At 47.7% G+C, this 12,945-nt stretch overlaps 1 protein-coding gene across 1 annotated transcript in view; it reads left to right on the plus strand.

Annotated features, from left to right (window-relative positions):
* The window catches only part of LOC132082091 (voltage-dependent N-type calcium channel subunit alpha-1B-like), a 316,197-nt gene that overhangs the window by 274,066 nt on the left and 29,186 nt on the right, over positions 1-12,945 (plus strand). The window contains exons 36-40 of the mRNA XM_059486140.1: positions 372-488; positions 3,893-3,958; positions 4,544-4,635; positions 6,249-6,399; positions 7,583-7,710. Of these exons, the coding sequence (XP_059342123.1) occupies positions 372-488; positions 3,893-3,958; positions 4,544-4,635; positions 6,249-6,399; positions 7,583-7,710 (554 nt within the window). The remainder of the gene's footprint in view (positions 1-371; positions 489-3,892; positions 3,959-4,543; positions 4,636-6,248; positions 6,400-7,582; positions 7,711-12,945) is intronic.

The following is a 12,945-nucleotide window of genomic DNA, read 5'->3' on the forward strand; positions in this document are numbered from 1 at the left end:
CTGACCAAGACTTTCAACCAACCTCATTCCTTTTCAAAATGAAAATCTGGCACCATCCCCCCTCTTGAGTCTTGAGGGGGAGAAAATCTACCTTGCTCTAAGCAAACCAGCCCTCCAAGGACAGCGTGACAGGGCCTTTTCCTTTTCTCTCATTGAGCCAGTTGCAGAGGGGAGGGCTCTTGTGGAGAGGGGTTTTCTCATTCTTGCTGCATGTGGAGTGATCTGCACTGACGAATGTTTCTTTTGGAAGGTTTTCTGGTGGCCGATTTGCTGCTTAGATCGTGAAGCTGGTAATTTTAATTTCTTTTTTGCGGGCTGTGGTTTCGAATCGCGGTCGTTTCTGAAGGACACAAAACCTTTACTTTCCACAGGACAACTTCATCAACCTCAGCTTCCTGCGGCTCTTCCGGGCAGCCAGGCTCATCAAGCTCCTCCGCCAGGGCTACACCATCCGCATCCTGCTCTGGACATTCGTGCAGTCCTTCAAGGTGAGCCTTGGCACTGTGGGGAGAGGTTCTAGGGAGAGGGTCGTGCTTGGTGCACGTGGAGCATCTTCCAGTGAGGATCCAAGAGCTTCCCTGGTCTTGGAATGGCCTCTCTGCAACTCTACAGAGTGATTACAGGAATTCAGAATTCAGGAATTCTGCAGAAAAGAGGATTGGTGAGCACTGCTCAGCTACAGGAATATTAATTCTGCAGAAAATCAAACTAGTTAGCACATTATTAATTCAACTGGTTAGCATATCAAGGGATGTTAATTCTGCTGAAAGTGAACTGGTTTGCACTGACCATTCCTAGGAATATTATTTCTGCTAAAAATGAGCTGGTGAGCACTGCCCAGCCCCAGGAATATTAATTCTACAGAAAATCAAACTGGTTAGCACCAAGAATATTAACTGTTAATTCAACTGGTTTGCGTAACAAGGGATGTTAATTCTGCTGAAAGTGAACTGGTTTGCACTGACCATTCCTAGGAATATTATTTCTGCTAAAAATGAGCTGGTGAGCACTGCCCAGCCCCAGGAATATTAATTTTCTACAGAAAAGAGAGCAGGTTAGCACTGACCATCCTCTGAAGGCTGCATTGTGGAGGATGAAGGGCTGCTTGCTCATGCAGAGTCCAGCAAGTGCTCAACACTCAGGTTACCCTAGAGATGACCCCAAAATCCCTCTGGCAAAGTCTGGATGCTCAGGAATTTGCATAAAGAAGCAGTGGCCTGACTGATGAGTGCCTTGTTCTTCACCTGCAGTGAGTGTAAGGTTAAATTACCTGCCCCAGGATTTGGGTGTGGTGGGATCTGGCACAGGTGAAAGCCAGCCCCTGGAGCTTTGGTAACACAAACTGTGAAGCTGTAGAGCCACAGGCCTGGGTTTGATGATTGGAGGATTAAAATAATGAGGTTTTGTTGAGGTTTTGTTGTGAAGTTGAGGCAGTTGCTTTGCCTGGTTTCCTTTACCTCTGCCCTTCCTCCCACCAATCCTCAGCACACTGAATTAGCTGTTTTCTGGATCTGGAAAAGCCCACATGCCCCAAAGCTGGTTGTTTTTACAGCTCTCAGCTGGTTTGCAACCCATTTTTCATTGTTTGGTGGTTTAACTCTGGTCCTGGGGCTTGCTCAGGCTCTGCAGAGCAGGAGAACACCGAATGTGGAACCAGGATTTGTGGCAGTGATCCTGGGCTCTGGCACACCAACACTCATGGGCTGGGAGCTGTGGTGCAGAGCCCCAGCCCCTCTGTGGGGTCCATCAGGATTTTGGGGCTGATCAGAGGGATTTCCATTAGGAATCACTCAGGAGAGAGTGGATGGATCTTGGGAGAATGGGCTCAGCCTTTTCCAGCACAATCCCAACCCTTCCCAAATCCTGTGTCCAGAGTGTGGCCCTGATGCAGAGCATGACATTCCTGGCCTTCATGAGGAGCTGTTTGTCTGTCTGTCCCCCCAGCTCAGAGCTCTCAGGCCCTGTCCCTCATGCAGAGGTGTCCAGCAGAGATGTCCATCAGTCCTTTTTCCCAGGTTTCCTCCAGGTTTTGTCCCAGAGGTGCCTCAGGCCCAGCGATGGCAGCTGGGCCGGGGATGGCATTGTCCTGCTCTGCTCTGGGCTGGGCCTCACCCCCAGTGCTGGGGAGTTTTGGGCACCTCAGTAAGAAAAAGCTGTGAGAGTGTCCAAAGGAGAGACACAGGGATGGGGAAGGCTCTGGAGGGGCCGTGAGGAGCAGCTGAGGGCTCTGCGGTTGCTCAGCTGGAGCAGAGTGAGGGCAGAGCTCCCCGGGGCTGCAGCTCCTCCCGAGGGGCAGCTCCCATCTCTGCTCTGGGCCAGGGACAGGAGCCAGGGCACGGCTGGGGCTGGGCCAGGGCAGCTCAGGCTGGAGCTCAGGGCAAGGCTCTGCCCCCAGAGGGTGCTGGCACTGCCCAGGCTGCCCAGGGAATGGGCACGGCCCCGAGGCTGCCAGAGCTCCAGGAGCCTTTGGGCAGCGCTGCCAGGGGTGCCCAGGGTGGGGCTGCTGGGGGGGCTGGGCAGGGACAGGGGTGGCACTCGATGATCCTTGGGTGTCTTTTCAACTCAAGATATTTAATGATTCTACAATTCCTGCTCCCTTGGCCTGCAGAACTCCTGCCTCAGGCACCACAGGAGCTGGCCTGAGGGCAAGACTTCTCTATTTTTGAGTTATTACTAATTAAGAGGCATTAATTACCCATTCATTTAGCCCAAGTGGAAAATAGCTGTCACTCTCAGCCTGGGTGACATAATTACATTGCAGCCTTCACTGATTTCTCGCTAAAACTCAAAATCTTTTTGTCCTCCTGGGATTCCAAACTGGGCCTGTTTCAGAGCAGGAACTCATTTCTTGGAAATTTATTTTTTTTGCTCAGACTGAATTTCCAGCAAGGTCATTAACAATTAATGTTCATACAATGATGCACACAAAGTGTCAGTGCCTGCTGGTAGCTCCAGTGTTTGCTGCTGAACCTCAGATTGTGTTTTACCTGCTTGCTGCTTCCAAGGATACAGAGAGACCCCTTGGAAAGCCCTGACTGTTGTGTGATCCATGAACACCTGGCTCCAGGGGTTTGTCTCCTAAGGGCTGCCAGAATTCTTCATATCCTCTTTCCAGACCCTACACCTGAAAGACTGTCTTGGTGTGAACAGACAAGTGTCTGCTAAGGAAGGCAGGAGCCTCTCTTGAAATGGAAAATGTAAATTATTATGATTTTGAAATAAAGGGGCTCTCAGGCAAAGATTTGGGAGCAGGAATAACAGTTCTTTACTAGGAACATTAAAAATACAAATGTAAAAGTACAAATAAAAACAACCCACTGCCAGAGTCAGACCATGCCCTGCCCCCTGTGTGTCAGGGCGGTGTCCCAGCCCCATCCCATGGGGGCTCAGCCCTCCTGCAGTGCCAGCTGTGGCTCTGCTGCAGCAGGGATCCTGCACAAGGGGGGAGTTTTCCTCTGCAGCTCCAGGGCTGCTGCAGATGGGCCTGGGCTCCCTCTGGCCATGCAGGGCAGCACAAAGCTGCTCCTCTGGCAATGCAGGGGGCAGAGGCTGCTGTGCTGTACCAGGCTCAGATTGGATCCAGGCAGGAATGCTTGGCTCCTGCCCTGGGCGCAGCATCTCCCCATGGGATGCTGGCATTGGATCAGCCCTGCAGGGACACTCAGTGGCCATGGACAGCAGAGATCTCCTGGAGGGAGGGTTGGCTGTGGGAGAGATAAAGAAACAACTGCCCCATGGACAGCAGAGAGCTGCCCCAGCTCTGACAGATAGGAACTTATTACACAGCCCCATTTCCAACCTAAGAAAAGGACAAATGCTATAAAACTCAGTCCTGCCACGGAATTCAGTGTTTGCATTTGCTGTCATTAATCCACTTTTTCCTTTCCCACAGGCCTTGCCTTATGTGTGTCTCCTCATTGCAATGCTCTTCTTCATCTATGCCATTATAGGCATGCAGGTAAAATATTTCATTCTTTCATTCTGCCCATAAGAAGCCTGGGTTTGTTCAGAGTGCAGATGGTTGTTGCCTCCACAGCAGGAGCAGCACTGATTTGTGATGAGGAAAGTCTCTTCTTTTCTGGTGCAGGTAAATTAGAAATGAAAAAAAGGCCTCTTTTCCAACTTTAATTGTCAGCTTTTGTGTTGAAGTGTCCCCAGTGAGCTGGACAAGCCAGCGGTGGGCATGAGCCTGGATCACATTTCAGCACTGGACATCTGTGAATCCCATGGGAAAAGACTCTTCCCCTGGCTATGGACACACCAAGAGGCTGAGAGGAGGGAGCAGCCCATGCACTGCACCTTCCTGAGAAGAAATAATAAACTTTCCTTGGCCTGGGATGGAGCTGAACTGCTGGAAAGGACCTTTGTGAATACAAAGCACATTAATCTTGTGTTTAATCTCCACAACACATTTTTATCTCCCTTTTCAGCACAGAAATTATTCCAGCTTTTGAGAGCCTTTAAACAAGGACAAATTCTTTCCCTGCCTTATTTTCCAGCTCCACTTGATGTGCCTGGCTGAATCCCTTCTGTTTTCCTGCAGGTGTTTGGGAACATTGCCTTAGATGATGAAACCTCCATTAATCGGCACAACAACTTCCGCACCTTCCTCCAAGCCCTGATGCTCCTGTTCAGGTAAGGATAGGATGAAACACCCTCTGGTTGTGTGTGAACAGCAAAAATATCTTTGTGCAGGTGCCAGTTGAGCTGCTCAGACTTGGGCATCCTATAAAATAGATATTTGTGTAAATTATCTACTCCTGCTTCCTCCTCCTCAGCAGATCGGATTCAGCCCCTCCACAAAGTGTCACCCAGAGCTGTGACCCCCAAGGCAACTCAGGCAGAAGCTGAATATAGATCAGAACCCCACTGGTTTAACTGATTGATGTGTTTCCTGTCCTGAAACTTGGTTAATTTTTTTTTTAAGTGAGAATTGCTTTAATTGGCAATTTTTGTATAACCAGAAGTCACCAGCTCCTACACCAACCCCACCTCTGCTTCAGAATTCAGGTGTTTCCCTCTGGATCCATCCTGCCTGGAAACTTAGCATTTTCAAGTTGAAAACCAATCAATTAAAGAACAGATTTTCACCTTAAGACCTGCTCCAGCTTGGGGCAGTTTGGGGGAGATGTTCCTCATCCAGCTGTGGAGACCCCTCAGTGAACAGCAGCCCCTTCCAGGGCTCAGCTCCAAGGATTCTGTGGTGCTTGGTGCTGGATCCTTGCCTGGGAGTTTCTGTGAAGCCAGACAGAAATGGAATTAGCCCTCTCTAGCTCAGAATAACCACTGGATTCAGAACTCTGAATTTTAATAAAACTGGGACATTATTCAGCCTCATGGTCCCTCACCAGCCCCACAGCAGAGGGAGTGAGGAGCAGAGGTAGCAGGATTGGGATGGGAGCTGGTTTCTGCACAATTCCCCACAAAGGGAATGGGCCTTTAGCACCCAGGCACCAGGAGGGAAATCTGCTGTAATTCAGAGTAGCCTGGAAGTTATTCCAGGTTAGATGGAGCACTGAGTTTTCCCAAAGTTTGTGAATAAAAGGCAAAATTCCTTTTTTCCCCCTCAATGTTGAGGAGAAAAAAGGAATTTTGGGAAGCAGAAAATTTAGTGAAACAGGAATTCAGACTAAGTGCATGTGGAGAATCCCTGACTTCCAAACCAAGGGTGCACTTCACAGGCACTGCTTTATTTTGAGGACAAACTCTCTGGGACTCCAGGGTTTTTCCTTTTGGCTCTTTTCTCTCAATAGGAAAATAGGAAATAGGGGGGTAGGAGGAAACGGATAAAGAACATCCAGGAGACTGTGATGAAAAAGAGACCCAATCCAGCCAGCCCATGCTGGAATTTATCTGCCTGATAAAGGACATAAGAGATTCCAGTGGAAAAGCCTGGTTTCATTTCCCATCCTCTGCACTGGCTTTAAAGCCAGCACTAGGTTCAAAAGGCAACAATCTAAACTGTTTACTCAGGTTTGTTTAAATCAATTTGGTTTTATTCTCCACAGAAGCAATAAAGCTTTTAGCCTACCTGAACCTGTCTGGTTTCTTTTACCCCCCTGTAACAGAGGGAAATGTTCCTTCTCCTTTCTTCTTCGTGAGTTGTTCCAACTCCCAGTGTAAATACAGTCTCTGCTCCTAGACACAACCTTCCCCCTCATTAATTTGGTTAATTTGGTGCAGTATTATTGCAGGATGGCTGTCATGGGGAGGGTTGGATAAACTCAGCCTCTGCTCTGGTGTTGCAGGAGCGCCACGGGGGAAGCCTGGCACGAGATCATGTTGTCCTGCTTGAGCAACAGGGCCTGTGACCCCCTCTCTGGCCTCACCAAAAAGGAATGTGGCAGTGATTTCGCCTATTTCTACTTTGTGTCGTTCATTTTCCTCTGCTCCTTCCTGGTAAGTCAGTCCTGACCCCTCAAAGTGGAGGTGCTGCTGTGGATCCCCCAAACCCTCCTCATCCTTGTGCCTCCTCCTCATCCCTAATTATAATTTAGACACCACCGAGCCAACTTAGCTAAACCCCATTTATCATCCTGCTGATAAAATCCCTAAAGAGATCATTCAATCATTAAAGGGAAAGGGTTTATCTCTCTTCTCACAGGGTGTCTAACATTTGGAATTAAGCATTAATGGGGTTTGGCTTGATTTATACCGTCCCTCAGAAGAAGGGCAGTGGGACAATGTGTGAGTTCAGCAGCCTTTCCTGGGAGCATCACACTCATTTCATTGATCTGCTGAGATGGGATCCAGGCTGGATCATGCTGGAGGCAGCACCAGTGATGGGGCTGTGGGAAAATGGGCAGGAGAGGAGGAGGCAGCAGTGGCATTCTCAGGGATCCAGGGCTGTGTTCCGAGAGTTTCTCCCTGGGGTGAGGCTGCTCCTTGTAGAAACATCCAGTTATGGGACTCATGCATGCTTCTCTACCAGGTTTTAATTTTTAAAATTCTATTCTCATTCCCATTCCCCTTCCTTTTTACCTTCCACCCTTCCCTTCCCATTTTCCTTCTCCTTTCCCCTTTTTTCCCTTCCCCCATCTCCTTTCTCTTCTTTCTCCCTTCTCTCTTCTCCTTTCTCCCTTTCCTTCTCTGTTCCTCCCTCTTCTCCTTTCCCTTCCTTTCCCCTTTCCCTTTTCCTCTCTTCCCCCTTTCTCATTTCCCTTCTCCTTTCTCTGCTCCCTTCTGTTTCCCTCTCTCTTCTCCTTTTCCTTCCTTTCTCCTTTCCCTTTTTCTCCCTTCCCCTTTCTCCTTTCCCCCTTCCCTTCTCTGCTCCCCTCTCCCTTCTTTCCCTTTTCCTCTCTTCCCCCTTTCTTCTTTCCCTTCTCCTTTCTCCCTTGCCTTGCCTTCCCTTCCCCTTTTTTTCCCTTCCCTTCCCCTTTCCCCCTTCCTTTCTCCTTTCCCTTTTTCTCTCTTCCCTCTTTCTCCTTTCCCTTTTCCTCTCTTCCCCCTTTCTCCTTTCCCATTTCCTTCCTCCCTTCTCTTCTCTGCTCCCCTCTCCCTTCTTTCCCATTTTCTCCTTCCGCATTCTCCTTTCCCTTCTTTCTCCCCTCCCTTCTCTGCTCCTCTTTCCCCGTCCCCGCAGATGCTGAACCTGTTCGTGGCAGTGATCATGGACAATTTCGAGTACCTAACCCGGGACTCCTCCATCCTCGGCCCGCACCACCTGGACGAGTTCGTGCGGGTGTGGGCAGAGTACGACCCGGCAGCCTGGTACGTGCGGGACACAGGGACAGCAGGGTGGGACAGAGGGACACCAGGATAAGGACAGAGGGACACTGCAGCTGTAATGCTGCACCTGAGCACGCCCAGAGCCCGTAAACAGCCCCAGGATTTGGGTACCACTGCTGTTAAATGCTGCGATTCCCTGAGCGCTGGAGAGGAACAGAGCTGGTGTCACTGCAAGGGCGTTTCCTTCCCGCACACCCAAATCCTGCAAGCAAAGCGCAGCCAAAAATGAACAGATTAAAGCCTCAGTTCCACTGAGCCCGCCTAAATGGCCCTGGAGAAAAGTGATTTAGCACTTCCAAAAGGAGCTTTTGGTTCCTGCATCCCATCCGGAGATGCAAATCCGCAAATCTCTGGCTGTTGGCAGCACTTGAGGGAGTGGGAGAGGTTCACACCTCATTTGTGCAGCGTTGTTTTAATTGAGCTCAACCTTAGTGGGTTCCCAAATGCTGTGCAGACACCTCAGGCTGCATCTGAGTCAGGTCCTGCAGGCTCTGCTCCATCCTCCCACCCGCTCCCACAGGGAATGATGTGATGCTCCTCTGCCTTGGGGTGGTTTCCTGAATAAATGGGATTTTTTCAAACAGCCTTTCCTCATTAAACACAACATTTTCCTCCTGCAAGCCTCCTTGTAGTGACATCAAACTCTACGTGGGAATTTTAGCCTTTTCAGTAATATTTAGCTCAGGAGTTGCAGTTGAAGTTATAAGATGTGCAGAATTATCAGGATGAAATTAAATGGGCCAAAGTTTAGAAGTGTTTAATTCTTATATTTTATTCTCTGATAAAATATTCCTGTTTTATGAGTGGGTTAAAGGAGGGGATGGTTTTCTCACACTGGACAATGTTTATTTTTAAATTTTATTTTTTCCAAGACACAGGGGCCTGTACACTGGGCTTAGGCAGTGGAGCAGCAGCACAGACCCCAAATTAAGGAATTTTCTCTTAAATTGAGGGAATGGCCCTGCCCAATGACTACTTAAGAGCAGGACTGATTTAATATATTGCTTTTCTGGCTTTTCTGTACTGCTGCACCACAGCCCTGGTGATGGGGTTATTCTCATTTCTGGATGCTCTGTCGAAGGTCCCAATAATCCCTTGATATTCTATTTGGGAATTTGCCTGTTGGGAGACTCTTTGTTAATTTAAAGCTCTGCTAATTTTGGATCCCTTTTTTCCTCCCTGTGAGTTCCTGTGCCATGAATCTCCTCTGGATTTGTGATGCCTCCAGCTCTTCCAATCTTTCCTTTCTTTTTTGTTTCCCTTCAGCAGAGACAGAGGCAGGGAGTATTTGGATAAGCAACATCTCAAACTCCCTGCTAGGATGCAATTAAACTGCTTTCAAATCTCACTTCAAATGATTTAGCCTAACTTTAAATGGAAACTTATTCCAAAAACCTGCATTTCTCTGAACTGTGGGGGATTTGAACTGCTCCAAGCCACCCCTACTACCAACCTGAATATTTACTCCACACTTACTACCAGCTTGTAATCTCCAGGCAGATTTTCATCCCCACGAGGTCTGTGACACAGCAAATCCTTTGTGGGGATTTAGTAGGCACAAATAGCTTTTCTTTTTCCCTTTTTCTAATCCAATCCTCAATGAAAAAAATCTCAATGAAGCTGAAAACTCGGGAGTGCTCCTTAGAAAAACAGCCTTGGCTTTACATCTGTGGGAGGAGGAACACACCTGCAAGGGGGAAAATGGGATCAATGTGGATTTTTAATGTTTATATTCAGGAACTTTCCATCCAGAAGAGGCACCAGCAGTGAGTTTACAGGAAGATTTCTTGCTCTGTTAACTCTGAGTCACTCAGGGGCCAAACTTTCCACTCACAGAGCTGCTAATGCAGAAAATGTCACATACTAAGATGCTAATTCTGGTTTTTTGTTTTTATTTTTTTTCTCTAACCCTGTTTCCTTTTCACTCTGGTGGGAAGTTATTGAGTGTGAACAGTTCCACTGAAATCACATTTTCAGAAGTGGGACTAAAATCTCCACAAATCTGAAATCCTTCCACACTTTAAGGCAGAACTGAGCTTTCAATAATTTTGATTTAAGACCTTTCTGATCTTAGAGGTCTTTTTCAACTCAACTGATTTTAGTATTTGATTATTCCATGATTTGATTATTCCATGATTTGAACTGAATGTGGTCACTAGCTATCACTTTTCCCAAGGTCTCTTCTTGATTATCCCAAGGAAAATGGAATTACAGTGTTTATCCATTTTTCTTAGCTTGAGACCCCCAACGAAAGATGCTCCACAATTGTTATATTTTTATTATATAGATAATATTTTAAACACAACTTAATGTGTATTTTACCCCTATTTCTGATATTAACACTGGTTTTGTTACAAAATCCAAATTCTTGGCAACTTTTCTAGGAAAAAAACATTGAAATTGAAGTAAAAAAGGCAGTTAGGAGCTGTTATTCCAGCTGTGCCACCCTCCCTAGGGGGGAGTACTGGAAAACTGCTGCATTTGGGGGTGACAAAAAGCCTTGAGCTCACAAAAAAAAAAAAAAAAGAGAGGCTGAGAGAAATAGGGACCCCAGGGTGGTTTGGTGAGAGTTAATTAAGAAAGCAGGAAAAACAGGATTTAAGGATGAACAGGGAAAGAAAACACAACTGGATTTATAGGAGCCTTTATTTGTTCAACGTATAGAAAGTGAGTTCTTTATCAGTTTTATTCCTCTCCCAGTGCCCACCCAGTGGGGACAGTGGTGATGCTGCTCTGGCCATCCCATTGCCATCAGCTGTCCCCAGAGCACTCAGGAGGAGCTGCAGGTGCTCCCAAGGGGGCTCTGGGCTCTCTGGGATAACGGGATGCTGAGGAAAATCAGATTTAAACAAAAGGTTGTGGCTGCTCCATCCCTGGCAGTGCCCAAGGCCAGGCTGGAGGGGCTTAGAGAACCCTGGGATGGTGGAAGGTGTCCCTGCTATGGCATGGATGGGATGGACTTTAAGGTCCTTCCACCCCAAACCATTCTGGAATTCTCTGAACCGGGAAAAGGATCCCTGTTCGTCCTGATTTTGTGCCATGATCTCCCAAGGCAAAGCATTTGTTGGTTTTCCAGCCTTCCTCAAACTCTTGGAGAGCTCAGGGAAGTGTTCAGCCGTATGTGCAACCCCCTGATTTTCCAGAATCCTTCTAAAATTGTAAGGAAAGTGTAAACTTGGTGCTTCAGTTAAACCAAATCCTTTTTAGACCCACAATTAGGCCTGGAGCCAAGACTTGCATGGTTCCATTTCCTCTCAAATTCACAGTTTGGACTTGATTGGAGAAGGCTTTGAATAGACCTTAATTCTTCACATCCCAAAAAGCAGCAACACTGAAAGAGTTCTCCCAAAACATTCCAGCCTTCTTTACAGAATGCACCAAAATAAATACAGAGAGGCCAAATGCCTTGGTTTGAAAAGCCAGGTGTCTGCTAAGGAAGGCAGGAGCCTCTCTTGAAATGGAAAATGTAAACCCTCTCCCTCTGAATTACTATAAATTTGAAATTAAGGGGATCTCAGGCAAAGATACGGAAATAGGAATAACAGTTCTTTACTAGGAAAATTAAAAATACAAATACAATGGTACAAATAAAGAAAACAAACCATTGAATACTACCTGTCCCCTGTGTGTCAGGGCGGTGTCCCAGCCCCATCCCAGGGGGGCTCAGCCCTCCTGCAGTGCCAGCTGTGGCTCTGCTGCAGCAGGGATCCTGCACAAGGGGGGAGTTTTCCTCTGCAGCTCCAGGGCTGCTGCAGATGGGCCTGGGCTCCCTCTGGCCATGCAGGGCAGCAGAAAGCTGCTCCTCTGGCAATGCAGGGGGCAGAGGCTGCTGTGCTGTGCCAGGCTCAGATTGGATCCAGGCAGGAATGCTTGGCTCCTGCCCTGGGCGCAGCATCTCCCCATGGGATGCTGGCATTGGATCAGCCCTGCAGGGACACTCAGTGGCCATGGACAGCAGAGATCTCCTGCAGGGAGGATTGGCTGTGGGAGAGAGAAAGAAACAACTGCCCCATGGACAGCAGAGAGCTGCCCCAGCTCTGACAGGTGGGGATAGAACACACAGCCCCATTTCTAATCTAAGGCACAAAAGCATTCCAGTTTTCTTCAGAGGTAGTTTTGAAGTTCAGCTCTTCTCACCTACAAGCTGGTTATACAAAAAATTTAAGAAATATAATCCTGCTGTTTAATTAGCTGAAATTATTGTGGGAAGTTAATGAGACTGACCATAAAACTTCCAGGAGGTGTCTGATTTCTCCTTCTCATATTGAAAGTGGGATTTTCCCAGTGCCAATGCCCAATAGGCTCTGGAGGTGACACTTTCTGCTCTCCCAGCAAATTCCTCATTGCTCAGGAATGGCCCTGCTGGGGTTATGTAGGAGGTGACAGTGGCAGGGAAAGGTTCCCAAGGTTTTAAAGCAGCTAATTTGAATCCTGGCAATAATCCATTGAAGAGCTGTAATAAAATCCCAGGTATAATCCATTAAAGGGGCTCTTTGTAGCCTGCAGGCTCTGGGTGTTGGGAAGCAGAGTCTGGAGGCTGATGCTCAGGACAGGGAATTAAAGCATGAGTGGGAAAGGAAACCAAATGCTTGGGAAGCCTTCCACACAGCACTGAAGGTTTCCCAGAGGAAAATCCAAGGATATCAGGTTGGGTGAGCAGTTGGAAGTTCTCTGTGTGTGTTAAAGTGGCTCCTTCCTTTCCAGACTAACCTTTCTTTTCAGCGTGTTTTGCCCTTCCAACTTGTCCTGTTCGCCTGTGGAAAAGCTGATTCTTCCCTGTTTCCCTGTGGAAAAGCTGATTTTCCCTGTTTCCCTGTGGAAAAGCTGATTTTTTTTCCCTGTTTGCCTGTGGAAAAGCTGATTCCTGTTGGATTTTGCTGTCATAACCTCTGGTGTTTCCTTTCCAGTTGCCGCATTCATTATAAGGATATGTACAATTTGTTACGTGTAATTGCTCCACCCCTGGGCCTAGGAAAGAAGTGCCCTCATAGGGTGGCCTACAAGGTTTGGAATTTCAGAGATCCCTCCAGCATCTCTAGTCCTGGTTCTGTTTCTTTTTATCCCCTCTTCCCTCCCCCGAGTGCAAATGCAACCAGTAGAGAACAGAAAGTGTAACGTAACCAATCCCTTGCCTGAAAAAAGGAATGATTGACTGACTGCCTCCTTTCTCCTCCATGCATCCCTTCCCTGTCTCCTCCCACACCCCAGCTGGCTGGG

This window comes from Ammospiza nelsoni, chromosome 20 (assembly GCF_027579445.1).
Source record: "Ammospiza nelsoni isolate bAmmNel1 chromosome 20, bAmmNel1.pri, whole genome shotgun sequence".
Lineage (NCBI taxonomy): Eukaryota > Metazoa > Chordata > Aves > Passeriformes > Passerellidae > Ammospiza > Ammospiza nelsoni.